General features: G+C 40.9%; 1 protein-coding gene across 4 annotated transcripts in view; it reads right to left on the reverse strand.

Annotated features, from left to right (window-relative positions):
* Positions 1-16,065, reverse strand: part of Ask1 (apoptotic signal-regulating kinase 1) — an 83,477-nt gene that overhangs the window by 23,209 nt on the left and 44,203 nt on the right. For all 4 annotated transcript variants that reach the window (XM_071693954.1, XM_071693956.1, XM_071693955.1 and 1 more), the window contains 2 exons: positions 14,223-14,325; positions 10,827-10,976 (listed from right to left, as the gene is read on the reverse strand). In XM_071693954.1, the coding sequence (XP_071550055.1) occupies positions 10,827-10,976; positions 14,223-14,325 (253 nt within the window). The remainder of the gene's footprint in view (positions 1-10,826; positions 10,977-14,222; positions 14,326-16,065) is intronic.

A 16,065-nucleotide genomic window follows, 5' to 3' on the forward strand; every position in this document is an offset into this window, starting at 1 on the left:
CTTACATTACTTACTAGATCAAACCACCTCACACCACATATTGTCCTCAAACATCTCATTTCCAGCACATCCATCCTCCTGCGCACAACTCTATCCATAGCCCACGCCTCGCAACCATACAACATTGTTGGAACCACTATTCCTTCAAACATACCCATTTTTGCTTTCCGAGATAATGTTCTCAACTTCCACACATTCTTCAAGGCTCCCAGGATTTTTGCCCCCTCCCCCACCCTATGATTCACTTCCGCTTCCATGGTTCCATCCGCTGCCAGATCCACTCCCAGATATCTAAAACACTTTACTTCCTCCAGTTTTTCTCCATTCAAACTTACCTCCCAATTAACCTGACCCTCAACCCTACTGTACCTAATAACCTTGCTCTTATTCACATTTACTCTTAACTTTCTTCTTTCACACACTTTACCAAACTCAGTCACCAGCTTCTGCAGTTTCTCACATGAATCAGCTGTCTCCCGCGTTTGCGAGGTAACGCATGGAAACAGACGAAAGAAATGGCCCAACCCACCCCCATACACATGTATATACATACGTCCACACACGCAAATATACATACCTACACAGCTTTCCATGGTTTACCCCAGACACTTCACATGCTGATTCAACCCACTGACAGCACGTCAACCACGGTATACCACATCGATCCAATTCACTCTATTCCTTGCCCTCCTTTCACCCTCCTGCATGTTCAGGCCCCGATCACACAAAATCTTTTTCACTCAATCTTTCCACCTCCAATTTGGTCTCCCACTTCTCCTCGTTCCCTCCACCTCCGACACATATATCCTCTTGGTCAATCTTTCCTCACTCATTCTCTCCATGAGCCCAAACCATTTCAAAACACCCTCTTCTGCTCTCTCAACCACGCTCTTTTTATTTCCACACATCTCTCTTACCCTTACGTTACTTACTCGATCAAACCACCTCACACCACACATTGTCCTCAAACATCTCATTTCCAGCACATCCATCCTCCTGCACACAACTCTATCCATAGCCCACGCCTTGCAACCATACAACATTGTTGGAACCACTATTCCTTCAAACATACCCATTTTTGCTTTCCGAGATAATGTTCTCGACTTCCACACATTCTTCAAGGCTCCCAGGATTTTCACCCCCTCCCCCACCCTATGATCCACTTCTGCTTCCATACAAGACATCAAAGCAAAGTTTTAAAGGTTAGGAGACTCAAGATCCAGGAGTTCAGCAATTTGAGTTTTGTGTTGAATTAGGCACAACTAGCTCCTTTGAGTGGAAACAATAGATCAAAGTTAGAGATCGGGGAGTGGAGATGTGAAGCAGCCTTAGACGGTTGGCTTTCAGAGAGATAATCATCTGAGGAGGAAGTGTATAGATGGTATTCTAAAAAGGAAAGGTTAGATTTGAGATTTAAGTGTTGCAGAAGTGAACAAAGAAAGAGCCAGGACTAGGAGCTGTGTGTGAATGAGTAGGGGAGGTTACAGGTGACTGATAGTCAAAAACAATCTAAACCTCCTTAAACAGCAATACCATTACAATTTGATGCTGAAGAATCTGAATGAAAATAAGCTGCCAAGATTTTTAAGAAAAAATAAGAAAAGTTACATGTTGTCATGTGTTGTGTTTGAGAAGAAAAGGGTGGCAAATGTAAGTGTGATAAGAGGAAAAGACAGCTACTTAGCCAGGTGGAGAACATGATGGACAGCAAAGTGCTGGCTCACTGTGATGCCATCAGGAACTGTACTAGTATCCTTACATTACTTCATAATGTTATGAAACAGCTCCCCCTTCTACCATACCCTCATGCCTCTCAACAGGTGGGTGAAATCTAGATGTATGTCCCAGTGTCTGGTAAAAAGCTTCAACATTCAACAACAATTCCTCACCACTAAAATCCACAAGATTACCTTTCTTAGCCAAGAAGGAAATAATGTAATAAGGTTAATATCTTTTACAGGAGGAGGATATACTATCTGATGAACTCCTCTCTGGGGATGAAATAGAAGACTAACTTAAACTCAGAGAATAGCCTCACAAATAAGCCTGACCCAAATGATGTCTTGAGTAATACCTTAACTGCAGATTCTTAACATACATCCCTAACAATGCATGTACTGTACAGCAAGCCTGCCACAATACTGTCCTGATTAATGCCTTATCCTTAAATTCTCTATGCACATACCCAGAAATGCACTTATTGTCTTATTGTACTGAAGCATCATTATGTTCAGATCCCAAAATCTAAGAATTACAGCAAACGCAAATCAGACATCTCTATTCATTACACAAGACTTTTTGAACCACATAACTGCAAAACTTTCCAACCTTTTGGAAAAAAAGTGTCATCTACTACTCAGCGTGAATTGGGCAGTCAATCTTTATAACATGCCACCAGGAAAAACAACTTTCAGCAAGCCTATAGCTTGTATACCATCAACCAAAAGGGCCTCTTGATCAGTGTGTTTTCCTAGCATATCATCTGTGATTAAGAAAGTTTTTCATCTTTCATGTATAGGCCTAAGTAATATAAATTCATTGGAAAGAATCACAGCATGTATATATATATATATATATATATATATATATATATATATATATATATATATATATATATATATATATATTTTTTTTTTTTTTTTTTTTATACTTTGTCGCTGTCTCCCGCGTTTGCGAGGTAGCGCAAGGAAACAGACGAAAGAAATGGCCCAACCCCCCCCATACACATGTACATACACACGTCCACACACGGAAATATACATACCTACACAGCTTTCCATGGTTTACCCCGGACGCTTCACATGCCTTGATTCAATCCACTGACAGCACGTCAACCCCTGTATACCACATCGCTCCAATTCACTCTATTCCTTGCCCTCCTTTCACCCTCCTGCATGTTCAGGCCCCGATCACACAAAATCTTTTCACTCCATCTTTCCACCTCCAATTTGGTCTCCCTCTTCTCCTCGTTCCCTCCACCTCCGACACATATATCCTCTTGGTCAATCTTTCCTCACTCATTCTCTCCATGTGCCCAAACCATTTCAAAACACCCTCTTCTGCTCTCTCAACCACGCTCTTTTTATTTCCACACATCTCTCTTACCCTTACGTTACTTACTCGATCAAACCACCTCACACCACACATTGTCCTCAAACATCTCATTTCCAGCACATCCATCCTCCTGCGCACAACTCTATCCATAGCCCACGCCTCGCAACCATACAACATTGTTGGAACTACTATTCCTTCAAACATACCCATTTTTGCTTTCCGGGATAAAGTTCTCGACTTCCACACATTTTTCAAGGCTCCCAAAATTTTCGCCCCCTCCCCCACCCTATGATCCACTTCCGCTTCCATGGTTCCATGCGCTGACAGATCCACTCCCAGATATCTAAAACACTTCACTTCCTCCAGTTTTTCACCATTCAAACTCACCTCCCAATTGACTTGACCCTCAACCCTACTGTACCTAATAACCTTGCTCTTATTCACATTTACTCTTAACTTTCTTCTTCCACACACTTTACCAAACTCCGTCACCAGCTTCTGCAGTTTCTCACATGAATCCGCCACCAGCACTGTATCACCAGCGAACAACAACTGACTCACTTCCCAAGCTCTCTCATCCCCAACAGACTTCATACTTGCCCCTCTTTCCAAGACTCTTGCATTTACCTCCCTAACAACCCCATCCATAAACAAATTAAACAACCATGGAGACATCACACACCCCTGCCGCAAACCTACATTCACTGAGAACCAATCACTTTCCTCTCTTCCTACACGTACACATGCCTTACATCCTCGATAAAAACTTTTCACTGCTTCTAACAACTTGCCTCCCACACCATATATTCTTAATACCTTCCACAGAGCATCTCTATCAACTCTATCATATGCCTTCTCCAGATCCATAAATGCTACATACAAATCCATTTGCTTTTCTAAGTATTTCTCACATACATTCTTCAAAGCAAACACCTGATCCACACATCCTCTACCACTTCTGAAACCACACTGCTCTTCCCCAATCTGATGCTCTGTACATGCCTTCACCCTCTCAATCAATACCCTCCCATATAATTTACCAGGAATACTCAACAAACTTATACCTCTGTAATTTGAGCACTCACTCTTATCCCCTTTGCCTTTGTACAATGGCACTATGCACGCATTCCGCCAATCCTCAGGCACCTCACCATGAGTCATACATACATTAAATAACCTTACCAACCAGTCAACAATACAGTCACCCCCTTTTTTAATAAATTCCACTGCAATACCATCCAAACCTGCTGCCTTGCCGGCTTTCATCTTCCGCAAAGCTTTTACTACCTCTTCTCTGTTTACCAAATCATTTTCCCTAACCCTCTCACTTTGCACACCACCTCGACCCAAACACCCTATATCTGCCACTCTGTCATCAGACACATTCAACAAACCTTCAAAATACTCATTCCATCTCCTTCTCACATCACCACTACTTGTTATCACCTCCCCATTTACGCCCTTCACTGAAGTTACCATTTGCTCCCTTGTCTTACGCACCCTATTTACCTCCTTCCAGAACATCTTTTTATTCTCCCTAAAATTTACTGATAGTCTCTCACCCCAACTCTCATTTGCCCTTTTTTTCACCTCTTGCACCTTTCTCTTGACCTCCAGTCTCTTTCTTTTATACTTCTCCCACTCAATTGCATTTTTTCCCTGCAAAAATCGTCCAAATGCCTCTCTCTTCTCTTTCACTAATACTCTTACTTCTTCATCCCACCACTCACTACCCTTTCTAAACAGCCCACCTCCCACTCTTTTCATGCCACAAGCATCTTTTGCGCAATCCATCACTGATTCCCTAAATACATCCCATTCCTCCCCCACTCCCCTTACTTCCATTGTTCTCACCTTTTTCCATTCTGTACACAGTCTCTCCTGATACTTCTTCACACAGGTCTCCTTCCCAAGCTCACTTACTCTCACCACCTTCTTCACCCCAACATTCACTCTTCTTTTCTGAAAACCCATACTAATCTTCACCTTAGCCTCCACAAGATAATGATCAGACATCCCTCCAGTTGCACCTCTCAGCACATTGACATCCAAAAGTCTCTCTTTCGCACACCTGTCAATTAACACGTAATCCAATAACGCTCTCTGGCCATCTCTCCTACTTACATAAGTATACTTATGTATATCTCGCTTTTTAAACCAGGTATTCCCAATCATCAGTCCTTTTTCAGCACATAAATCTACAAGCTCTTCACCATTTCCATTTACAACACTGAACACCCCATGCATACCAATTATTCCCTCAACTGCCACATTACTCACCTTTGCATTCAATAGGGGTGAAAGAATACTTCTCACGTATTCCTCGCGTGTCGTAGAATATATATATATATATATATATATATATATATATATATATATATGGGTATGTTTGAAGGAATAGTGGTTCCAACAATGTTGTATGGTTGCGAGGCGTGGGCTATGGATAGAGATGTGCGCAGGAGGATGGATGTGCTGGAAATGAGATGTTTGAGGACAATGTGTGGTGTGAGGTGGTTTGATCGAGTAAGTAACGTAAGGGTAAGAGAGATGTGTGGAAATAAAAAGAGCGTGGTTGAGAGAGCAGAAGAGGGTGTTTTGAAATGGTTTGGGCACATGGAGAGAATGAGTGAGGAAAGATTGACCAAGAGGATATATGTGTCGGAGGTGGAGGGAACGAGGAGAAGAGGGAGACCAAATTGGAGGTGGAAAGATGGAGTGAAAAAGATTTTGTGTGATCGGGGCCTGAACATGCAGGAGGGTGAAAGGAGGGCAAGGAATAGAGTGAATTGGAGCCATGTGGTATACAGGGGTTGACGTGCTGTCAGTGGATTGAATCAAGGCATGTGAAGCGTCTGGGGTAAACCATGGAAAGCTGTGTAGGTATGTATATTTGCGTGTGTGGACGTGTGTATGTACATGTGTATGGGGGGGGGGGGTTGGGCCATTTCTTTCGTCTGTTTCCTTGCGCTACCTCGCAAACGCGGGAGACAGCGACAAAGTATAAAAAAAAAAAAAAAAAAAAAAAATATATATATATATATTTTTTTTTTTTTTTTTTTTTTTTATACTTTGTCGCTGTCTCCCGCGTTTGCGAGGTAGCGCAAGGAAACAGACGAAAGAAATGGCCCAACCCCCCCCCCCATACACATGTACATACACACGTCCACACACGCAAATATACATACCTACACAGCTTTCCATGGTTTACCCCAGACGCTTCACATGCCTTGATTCAATCCACTGACAGCACGTCAAACCCTGTATACCACATCGCTCCAATTCACTCATATATATATATATATATATATATATATATATATATATATATTTTTTTTTTTTTTTTTTTTTTTTTTTTTTAATACTTTGTCGCTGTCTCCCGCGTTTGCGAGGTAGCGCAAGGAAACAGACGAAAGAAATGGCCCAACCCCCCCCCATACACATGTATATACTTACGTCCACACACGCAAATATACATACCTACACAGCTTTCCATGGTTTACCCCAGACGCTTCACATGCCTTGATTCAATCCACTGACAGCATGTCAGCCCCGGTATACCACATCGCTCCAATTCACCCTATTCCTTGCCCTCCTTTCACCCTCCTGCATGTTCAGGCCCCGATCACACAAAATCTTTTTCACTCCATCTTTCCACCTCCAATTTGGTCTCCCTCTTCTCCTTGTTCCCTCCACCTCCGACACATATATCCTCTTGGTCAATCTTTCCTCACTCATCCTCTCCATGTGCCCAAACCACTTCAAAACACCCTCTTCTGCTCTCTCAACCACGCTCTTTTTATTTCCACACATCTCTCTTACCCTTACGTTACTCACTCGATCAAACCACCTCACACCACACATTGTCCTCAAACATCTCATTTCCAGCACATCCATCCTCCTGCGCACAACTCTATCCATAGCCCACGCCTCACAACCATACAACATTGTTGGAACCACTATTCCTTCAAACATACCCATTTTTGCTTTCCGAGATAATGTTCTCGACTTCCACACATTCTTCAAGGCCCCCAGAATTTTCGCCCCCTCTCCCACCCTATGATCCACTTCCGCTTCCATGGTTCCATCCGATGCCAGATCCACTCCCAGATATCTAAAACACTTCACTTCCTCCAGTTTTTCTCCATTCAAACTCACCTCCCAATTGACTTGACCCTCAACCCTACTGTACCTAATAACCTTGCTCTTATTCACATTTACTCTTAACTTTCTTCTTCCACACACTTTACCAAACTCAGTCACCAGCTTCTGCAGTTTCTCACATGAATCAGCCACCAGCGCTGTATCATCAGCGAACAACAACTGACTCACTTCCCAAGCTCTCTCATCCCCAACAGACTTCATACTTGCCCCTCTTTCCAAAACTCTTGCATTTACCTCCCTAACAACCCCATCCATAAACAAATTAAACAACCATGGAGACATCACACACCCCTGCCGCAAACCTACATTCACTGAGAACCAATCACTTTCCTCTCTTCCTACACGTACACATGCCTTACATCCTCGATAAAAACTTTTCACTGCTTCTAACAACTTTCCTCCCACACCATATATATATATATATATATGCAGAAGCTGGTGACGGAGTTTGGTAAAGTGTGTGGAAGAAGAAAGTTAAGAGTAAATGTGAATAAGAGCAAGGTTATTAGGTACAGTAGGGTTGAGGGTCAAGTCAATTGGGAGGTGAGTTTGAATGGAGAAAAACTGGAGGAAGTGAAGTGTTTTAGATATCTGGGAGTGGATCTGTCAGCGGATGGAACCATGGAAGCGGAAGTGGATCATAGGGTGGGGGAGGGGGCGAAAATTTTGGGAGCCTTGAAAAATGTGTGGAAGTCGAGAACATTATCCCGGAAAGCAAAAATGGGTATGTTTGAAGGAATAGTAGTTCCAACAATGTTGTATGGTTGCGAGGCGTGGGCTATGGATAGAGTTGTGCGCAGGAGGATGGATGTGCTGGAAATGAGATGTTTGAGGACAATGTGTGGTGTGAGGTGGTTTGATCGAGTAAGTAACGTAAGGGTAAGAGAGATGTGTGGAAATAAAAAGAGCGTGGTTGAGAGAGCAGAAGAGGGTGTTTTGAAATGGTTTGGGCACGTGGAGAGAATGAGTGAGGAAAGATTGACCAAGAGGATATATGTGTCGGAGGTGGTGGGAACGAGGAGAAGAGGGAGACCAAATTGGAGGTGGAAGGATGGAGTGAAAAGGATTTTGTGTGATCGGGGCCTGAACATGCAGGAGGGTGAAAGGAGGGCAAGGAATAGAGTGAATTGGAGCGATGTGGTATACAGGGGTTGACATGCTGTCAGTGGATTGAATCAAGGCATGTGAAGCGTCCGGGGTAAACCAAGGAAAGCTGTGTAGGTATGTATATTTGCGTGTGTGGACGTGTGTATGTACATGTGTATGGGGGGGGTTGGGCCATTTCTTTCGTCTGTTTCCTTGCGCTACCTCGCAAACGCGGGAGACAGCGACAAAGTATAAAAAAAAAAAAAAAAAAAAAAAAATATATATATATATATATATATATATAGACTGGATGAGGACATGTAAAATGTCTGGGGTAAACCATGGAAAGGTCTGTAGGGCCTGGATGTGGATAGGGAGCTGTGGTTTTGGTGCATTACATGGCAGCTAGAGACTGAGTGCAAACGAATGTGGCCTTTTTTGTCTGTTTTCCTGGCGCTACCTTGCTGAAGCAGGGGGTAGCGATGCTGTTTCCTGTGGGGCAGGGTAGCATCAGGAATGGATGAAGGCAAGCAAGTATGAATATGTACATGAGTATAAGTATATATGTATATGTATATGGGGATAGGGGAGAAAGAATACTTCCCACGCATTCCCCATGTGTCGTAGAAGGCGACTAAAGAGGACAGAAGCGGGGGACTAGAATCCCTCCCCTCCTTGTATTTCAACTTTCTAAGAGGGGAAACAGAGGAAGGAGTCATGCCAGGAGTGCTCATCCTCCTTGAAGTCTCAGACTGGGGTGGGGTGTCTAAATGTTTGTGGATGTAACCAAGATGAGAAAAAAGAAGAGATAGATAGTATGTTTGAGGAAAGAAACCTGGATGTTTTGGCTCTGAGTGAAACAAAGCTCAAATGTAAAGGGGAAGAGTGGTTTGGGAATGTCTTTGGAGTAAAGTCAGGGGTTGGTGAGAGGATAAGAGCAAAGGAAGGAGTAGCACTACTCCTGAAACAGGAGTTGTGAGAGTATGTGATAGAGAGTAGGAAAGCAAACTCTAGATTGATATGGGTAAAACTGAGAGAGAAGGGAGAGAGATGGGTGAATATTGGTGCCTATGCACCTGGTCATGAGAAGAAAGATCATGAGAGGCAAGTGTATTGGGAGCAGCTGTGTGAGTGTGTTAGCAGCTTTGATGCATGAGACCAGATTATAATGATGGGTGATTTGAATGCAAAGGTGAGTAATGTGGCAGTTGAGGGTATAACTGGTGTATATGGGGTGTTCAATGTTGTAAATGGAAATGGTGAAGAGCTTGTAGATTTGTGTGCTGAAAAAGGACTGGTGCTTGGGAATACCTGGGTTTAAAAAGAGAGATATAGATAAGTATATGTATGTAAGTAGGAGAGATGGCCAGAGAAGGCATGGTACAAGCCAAGACACATCAGCATGCACTGTGCTCCTCTATATGTTACATGGCTCTTTGTACCCTTATGCCTCTCACTAAATAGATACAAGTTTAACACTTTTTGCTTTTTATCTTACTGCAATTAAACTATGAATGAATAACTGGTATATCATGTTTCCTTATAAGCCAGCATAATTGAAGCACAGGTACAAATTGCTTTGATCTAAACAAGGTAGGTCTAATGTCAACATCAATATGGTATCTCTCAATTTGTACCGCATCCTCACAACTTACATTAAAACATTGCACGATCAGCAAACCATGATTCTTTGTAGGTCATTGCTGACAATGAGAAAAAAAAAAGCATCACCCTCATTCTTAAAATCAGGGAGGTTAATCTAAAACTCACAATATCCCAAAGGCAAAAATGTCATACATGTGAGAATCCTGGATAAAAATACCTAAAAGGAAACTGGTAATCAAGAAGACAATGCATCAACTTGAGGAAAGGGCAAACTTATTCATACGTAACCTTTCTCTTGGTCTCAACATTGCCTACCTCTACAAACTAACAACATTAAGATACTGATTGGAAGAGCAACCATGCGGTGGAGCTTGGGAGGTGTGATGTCATAAGTGGAACGGTTGAGTAACAACAAGAGATTGTAGCATTGTTTTTAGTACAAATTTTCATGCATTTCTTTAGACCACATTAAAGTTGCTTTATTATATACATTTAACGTGGCTGTAGCATCAATAGACAAGTCTTTGCCCACCTAAGTGACTGTATCAAATGTCTTTGGTTGGAGAACTACATGATAGATGGTAAGCGAAGGGTTGGCTTCAAAAACATCTTTTTTATTAGTTGATTTTTAAAGTAATTCTTTCCACTTGGAACTGGGGAGAACACTGCCACTGGATCTCGTGTATGCCACAAGGGGCAAGAGCATGAGGATAGAAATCCTCCCATCCTGAATCAATACATTCTAAAAGAAGAAACATAACAGTCAAGCAAGGATTTTTCCTTTAAAGCTCATTTGTTTGTTCCTAATGCTATCTCATTACAGCAAAAAACAGTGAAGAGGTTTTAAAGAAAACCTTTTATTCTGCTCTTACTTAAAAAGGAATTACAACTACAGCATGTTAAATCTTTTGACCAAATACCTGAGTAAGTATAAGTTTATCACTGGTTAATTCCTGCTGAAGTCTGTGATACCATATTTGGGTAATCTTGTGTTGGTCATTTGCAAGGACGCGGGTGAGAGTCATCCGCCGTTGTGAATCCTTTTTTAGCAGATAAAATCCATCTTGTTCCTGTAAAGAATAAGCAGATTCTTGAGCAATATAATCTCTTAAGAAATGAATGGCATGATCAAACAATACATACTGAAAAAATGAGCAATAATAAGACCATTCAACCAGTACAGATTAAGGTAAAAGAAATGACATTAAAAATTGCAATTTCCTACTTTGTTTTTTCCTTTCACCTTCTACTATTCATTCTAGCCAATCTCTTTCTATATAACCCTAACTAATCATCATGGCTCTTGATTGTAACTTGGTGCCATATGAGCATTCCCAGTTTTTAATGTAAATACATATCATCTAATATTTATTTCATTATACTTAACCGCTGTTTCCCATGTCAGCAAGGTAGCGCAAGGAAACAGATGAAGAATGGTCCAACCACTCACATACACATATATATAAATAATGCCCATACACACACATATACATATCAATCTATACATATACATACATACAGACACATACATATATACACATTTTTTTTTTTTTTTTTTTTTTTTTGCTTTGTCGCTGTCTCCCGCGTTTGCAAGGTAGCGCAAGGAAACAGACGAATGAAATGGCCCAACCCACCCCCATACACATGTATATACATATGTCCACACACGCAAATATACATACCTACACAGCTTTCCATGGTTTACCCCAGACGCTTCACATGCCTTGATTCAATCCACTGCCAACACGTCAACACCGGTATACCACATCGCTCCAAATCACTCTATTCCTTGCCCTCCTTTCACCCTCCTGCATGTTCAGGCCCCGATCACACAAAATCTTTTTCACTCCATCTTTCCACCTCCAATTTGGTCTCCCTCTTCTCCTCGTTCCCTCCACCTCCGACACATATATCCTCTTGGTCAATCTTTCCTCACTCATTCTCTCCATGTGCCCGAACCATTTCAAAACACCCTCTTCTGCTCTCTCAACCACGCTCTTTTTATTTCCACACATCTCTCTTACCCTTACGTTACTTACTCGATCAAACCACCTCACACCACATATTGTCCTCAAACATCTCATTTCCAGCACATCCATCCTCCTGCGCACAACTCTATCCATAGCCCACGCCTCGCAACCATACAACATTGTTGGAACCACTATTCCTTCAAACATACCCATTTTTGCTTTCCGAGATAATGTTCTCGACTTCCACACATTCTTCAAGGCTCCCAGAATTTTCGCCCCCTCCCCACCCTATGATCCACTTCCGCTTCCATGGTTCCATCTGCTGCCAGATCCACTCCCAGATATCTAAAACACTTCACTTCCTCCAGTTTTTCTCCATTCAAACTCACCTCCCAATTGACTTGACCCTCAACCCTACTGTACCTAATAACCTTGCTCTTATTCACATTTACTCTTAACTTTCTTCTTTCACACACTTTACCAAACTCAGTCACCAGCTTCTGCAGTTTCTCACATGAATCAGCCACCAGCGCTGTATCATCAGCGAACAACAACTGACTCACTTCCCAAGCTCTCTCATCCCCAACAGACTTCATACTTGCCCCTCTTTCCAAAACTCTTGCATTTACCTCCCTAACAACCCCATCCATAAACAAATTAAACAACCATGGAGACATCACACACCCCTGCCGCAAACCTACATTCACTGAGAACCAATCACTTTCCTCTCTTCCTACACGTACACATGCCTTACATCCTCGATAAAAACTTTTCACTGCTTCTAACAACTTTCCTCCCACACCATATATTCTTAATACCTTCCACAGAGCATCTCTATCAACTCTATCATATGCCTTCTCCAGATCCATAAATGCTACATACAAATCCATTTGCTTTTCTAAGTATTTCTCACATACATTCTTCAAAGCAAACACCTGATCCACACATCCTCTACCACTTCTGAAACCACACTGCTCTTCCCCAATCTGATGCTCTGTACATGCCTTCACCCTCTCAATCAATATCCTCCCATATAATTTACCAGGAATACTCAACAAACTTATACCTCTGTAATTTGAGCACTCACTCTTATCCCCTTTGCCTTTGTACAATGGCACTATGCACGCATTCCGCCAATCCTCAGGCACCTCACCATGAGTCATACATACATTAAATAACCTTACCAACCAGTCAACAATACAGTCACCCCCTTTTTTAATAAATTCCACTGCAATACCATCCAAACCTGCTGCCTTGCCGGCTTTCATCTTCCGCAAAGCTTTTACTACCTCTTCTCTGTTTACCAAATCATTTTCCCTAACCCTTTCACTTTGCACACCACCTCGACCAAAACACCCTATATCTGCCACTCTATCATCAAACACATTCAACAAACCTTCAAAATACTCACTCCATCTCCATGTACATATTTATACTTGCTGCCTTCAACCATTTCCATCGCTACCCCAGCACACAGGAAATAGCTCCCCCTTCACTATCACCACAGCAAGGTAGTGCCAGGAAAAGACAAACAAGGCCACATTCACACACACTCAATCTCAAGCTGTCATGTGTAATGCACCGAAACCACAGCTCCCTTTCCACATCCAGGCCCCACAGATCTTTCCATGGTTCACCCCACATGCCCTGGTTCTGTCCACTGACAGCACATCGACTCCAGTACACCACAATGTTCCAATTCACTCTATTCCTTGCACACCTCTCACCCTCCTGTATGTTCAGGCCCCGATCACTCAAAATCTTTTTCACTCCATCCTTTTACCTCCAATTTGGTCTCCCGCTTCTCCTTCTTCCCTCCATCTCTGACACATATATCCTCTTTGTCAATCTTTCTTCATTCATTCTCTCCATATGTACAAACCATTTCAACACACCCTCATCTGCTCTCTCAACCACACTCTTTTTATTCCCACACATCTCTTACCCTTTCATTACTTACGCGATCTAACCAACTCACACCACATAATTGTCCTCAAACACTTCCTTTCCAACTTTCTTTAAGTTTTCACTCTTAACTTCACTCTCTATATTACAATCATATCCATATGTCCTAGGATACCTTGTCTCTCTTCATATAACTAGGGACTATATCTAAAAGTCTATTTCAGGGAAACGTGAGTTATAGCATTGACATAGAAAAAATAAAACTGAACAGAGTGAAGTAAGGATTAAAGCAATAAAATACTTAGGCAAACAAAAACAATTCATAATTTGTTACTGCTAATTTTTGGACACCCCATTTTATGTGGGAGTGTACTTTTATCCTTTACTTTAATAAACTTTTGACTCTTACATAACTGATTCTGAATATCTAATATCTATTACCCCATCTGTCCGAGGAGACTCTACTTCTGGAGACAGAAGGCCACCATTTGATGACCGTCTTGTCATTAAAGAGTCATCAAGATCAGAACCCGTCATGACAGAGCTGTATGGAAAACAAATGAAAGAAAGCTACAGTATAAAATGTATAAGATTAGTCCCATCATATTATTCTGTAATAACTATGAAATTCAAAGGGAAAGTCAACAGACTACCAAGTCTTTATCTTCTGAATGAATATTATGAACTGGGTTTAGAAGGGGAGAGTAAAAATTACATACACAGCTTAGGGGATGCACATATATAACTTATGGATTTGGAAGAAATGCATATCAACAGACTCCCTACACTTGGTAGAAGTGATTTAGAAGCATGCTGATTTGATAAAGCATATATGAAAACTGTCATGTCCAGATTTCTAAGAGTGCATATTCACATATTTCTTTATCATGACATCCTCTGGTGCCAGAAGAACTGAAAAGGAATGCTTTCATACACATTTGGGGGTGATCATATCCATATCTGTCAGTCTGTAAGTGCAACTTGAATAATGTCTGTGTGTTTTATTGCCTTTCTAACTATTCATAGGTATCTCTCTGGTTTCTTCACTTTGTTTCCTGTCATCCTTTGACTACATTTCAATTTCTCATGCATTTACTACTTTGCTCTATATCACCATTCTCTCTTTCATTTGACTCATTATCGTTTTCTCCATAATTCTCCGGCATTTATTCAATATTACTTTCTATGTTTTCATGAACACCTTGTCTTATACTAATTTCACTCCTTCCCTGCCTAACATGTAAACCTGGTCTCATTTCGTTTGTTTGCAAATATTACAGAGCCATAAATATCAAGTCATTGTATATTTCTTCCAACTGGCAGTCTAGTTTTCTTTATCCACAGTCTACACATTCTGTTTCAGAAAAAATCTCTCTCTTTAATATGTAACACATCTAACATTTCCTGCATATGCTAAGACAGTCTAAATTCACTTTGTATGAGCAGTGCACAAAGGTTGTCTTAGCTTTATGATATTTTGGCTGATATGTATATTTCTGTTCTATATGTCTAATTGCTTTTTGGAATCCATATCATTTTCTTAAAACTGTTTGAAATAACCATTCTGTTTATCATCTCTCAATTCTTTATATGTTACCACATTCATGTTTCATCAATTTAGTAATTTCATTATCTCTACATAATACTGCTCATTCATCAATGACTGTATTACTAATACTTGTAAGTTCATCTTGGGTCATCTCTTTTCAAGAATACATAACTCTATCTGATTTATCTAACAGTCTTAACACTAACTGAAATTTCCTCTTTAATGTTAACTGACATTTTTGCTTTAATACTTTTCTAATCCAAAAACCCTTTACCTATTATATTTCAAGGTGTTTACTTTGTATTTATCAATCTCCTCTACCAGTTTAAGTTTCAAGTTAACACTCAGGGTTTAATTCTACAATTAATTTCCCCTGTGATCTTTCAAGTATGAAAAACATTTGTAGGTTGTTTCAGGGTCTGTTTATATGAACTCTTATATACACAGACACTGTTTTTAACTGTTTGAATAATGCCTCATGTCCAAAAAGTTCTAAAGAATGTTATCAAAAGCAGTATTAAAGAATTATCACAATATCATAAGACTGTATTTCAAGAGCTCAATAAGTTGAAATCTGCTGATGGCCATCTTTATTTTTGTTATTTTTTTTCATACAAATATGCCATTTCCTGCATTTATCAGGTAGCATAAAGAACAGAGGACTGAGCCTTAGAGGGAATATCCTCACTTGGTCCCCTTTTCCGTTCCCTTTTTTGGAAAAGCAAAAAACCGAGA

This window comes from Panulirus ornatus, chromosome 56 (assembly GCF_036320965.1).
Source record: "Panulirus ornatus isolate Po-2019 chromosome 56, ASM3632096v1, whole genome shotgun sequence".
NCBI classification, from domain to species: domain Eukaryota; kingdom Metazoa; phylum Arthropoda; class Malacostraca; order Decapoda; family Palinuridae; genus Panulirus; species Panulirus ornatus.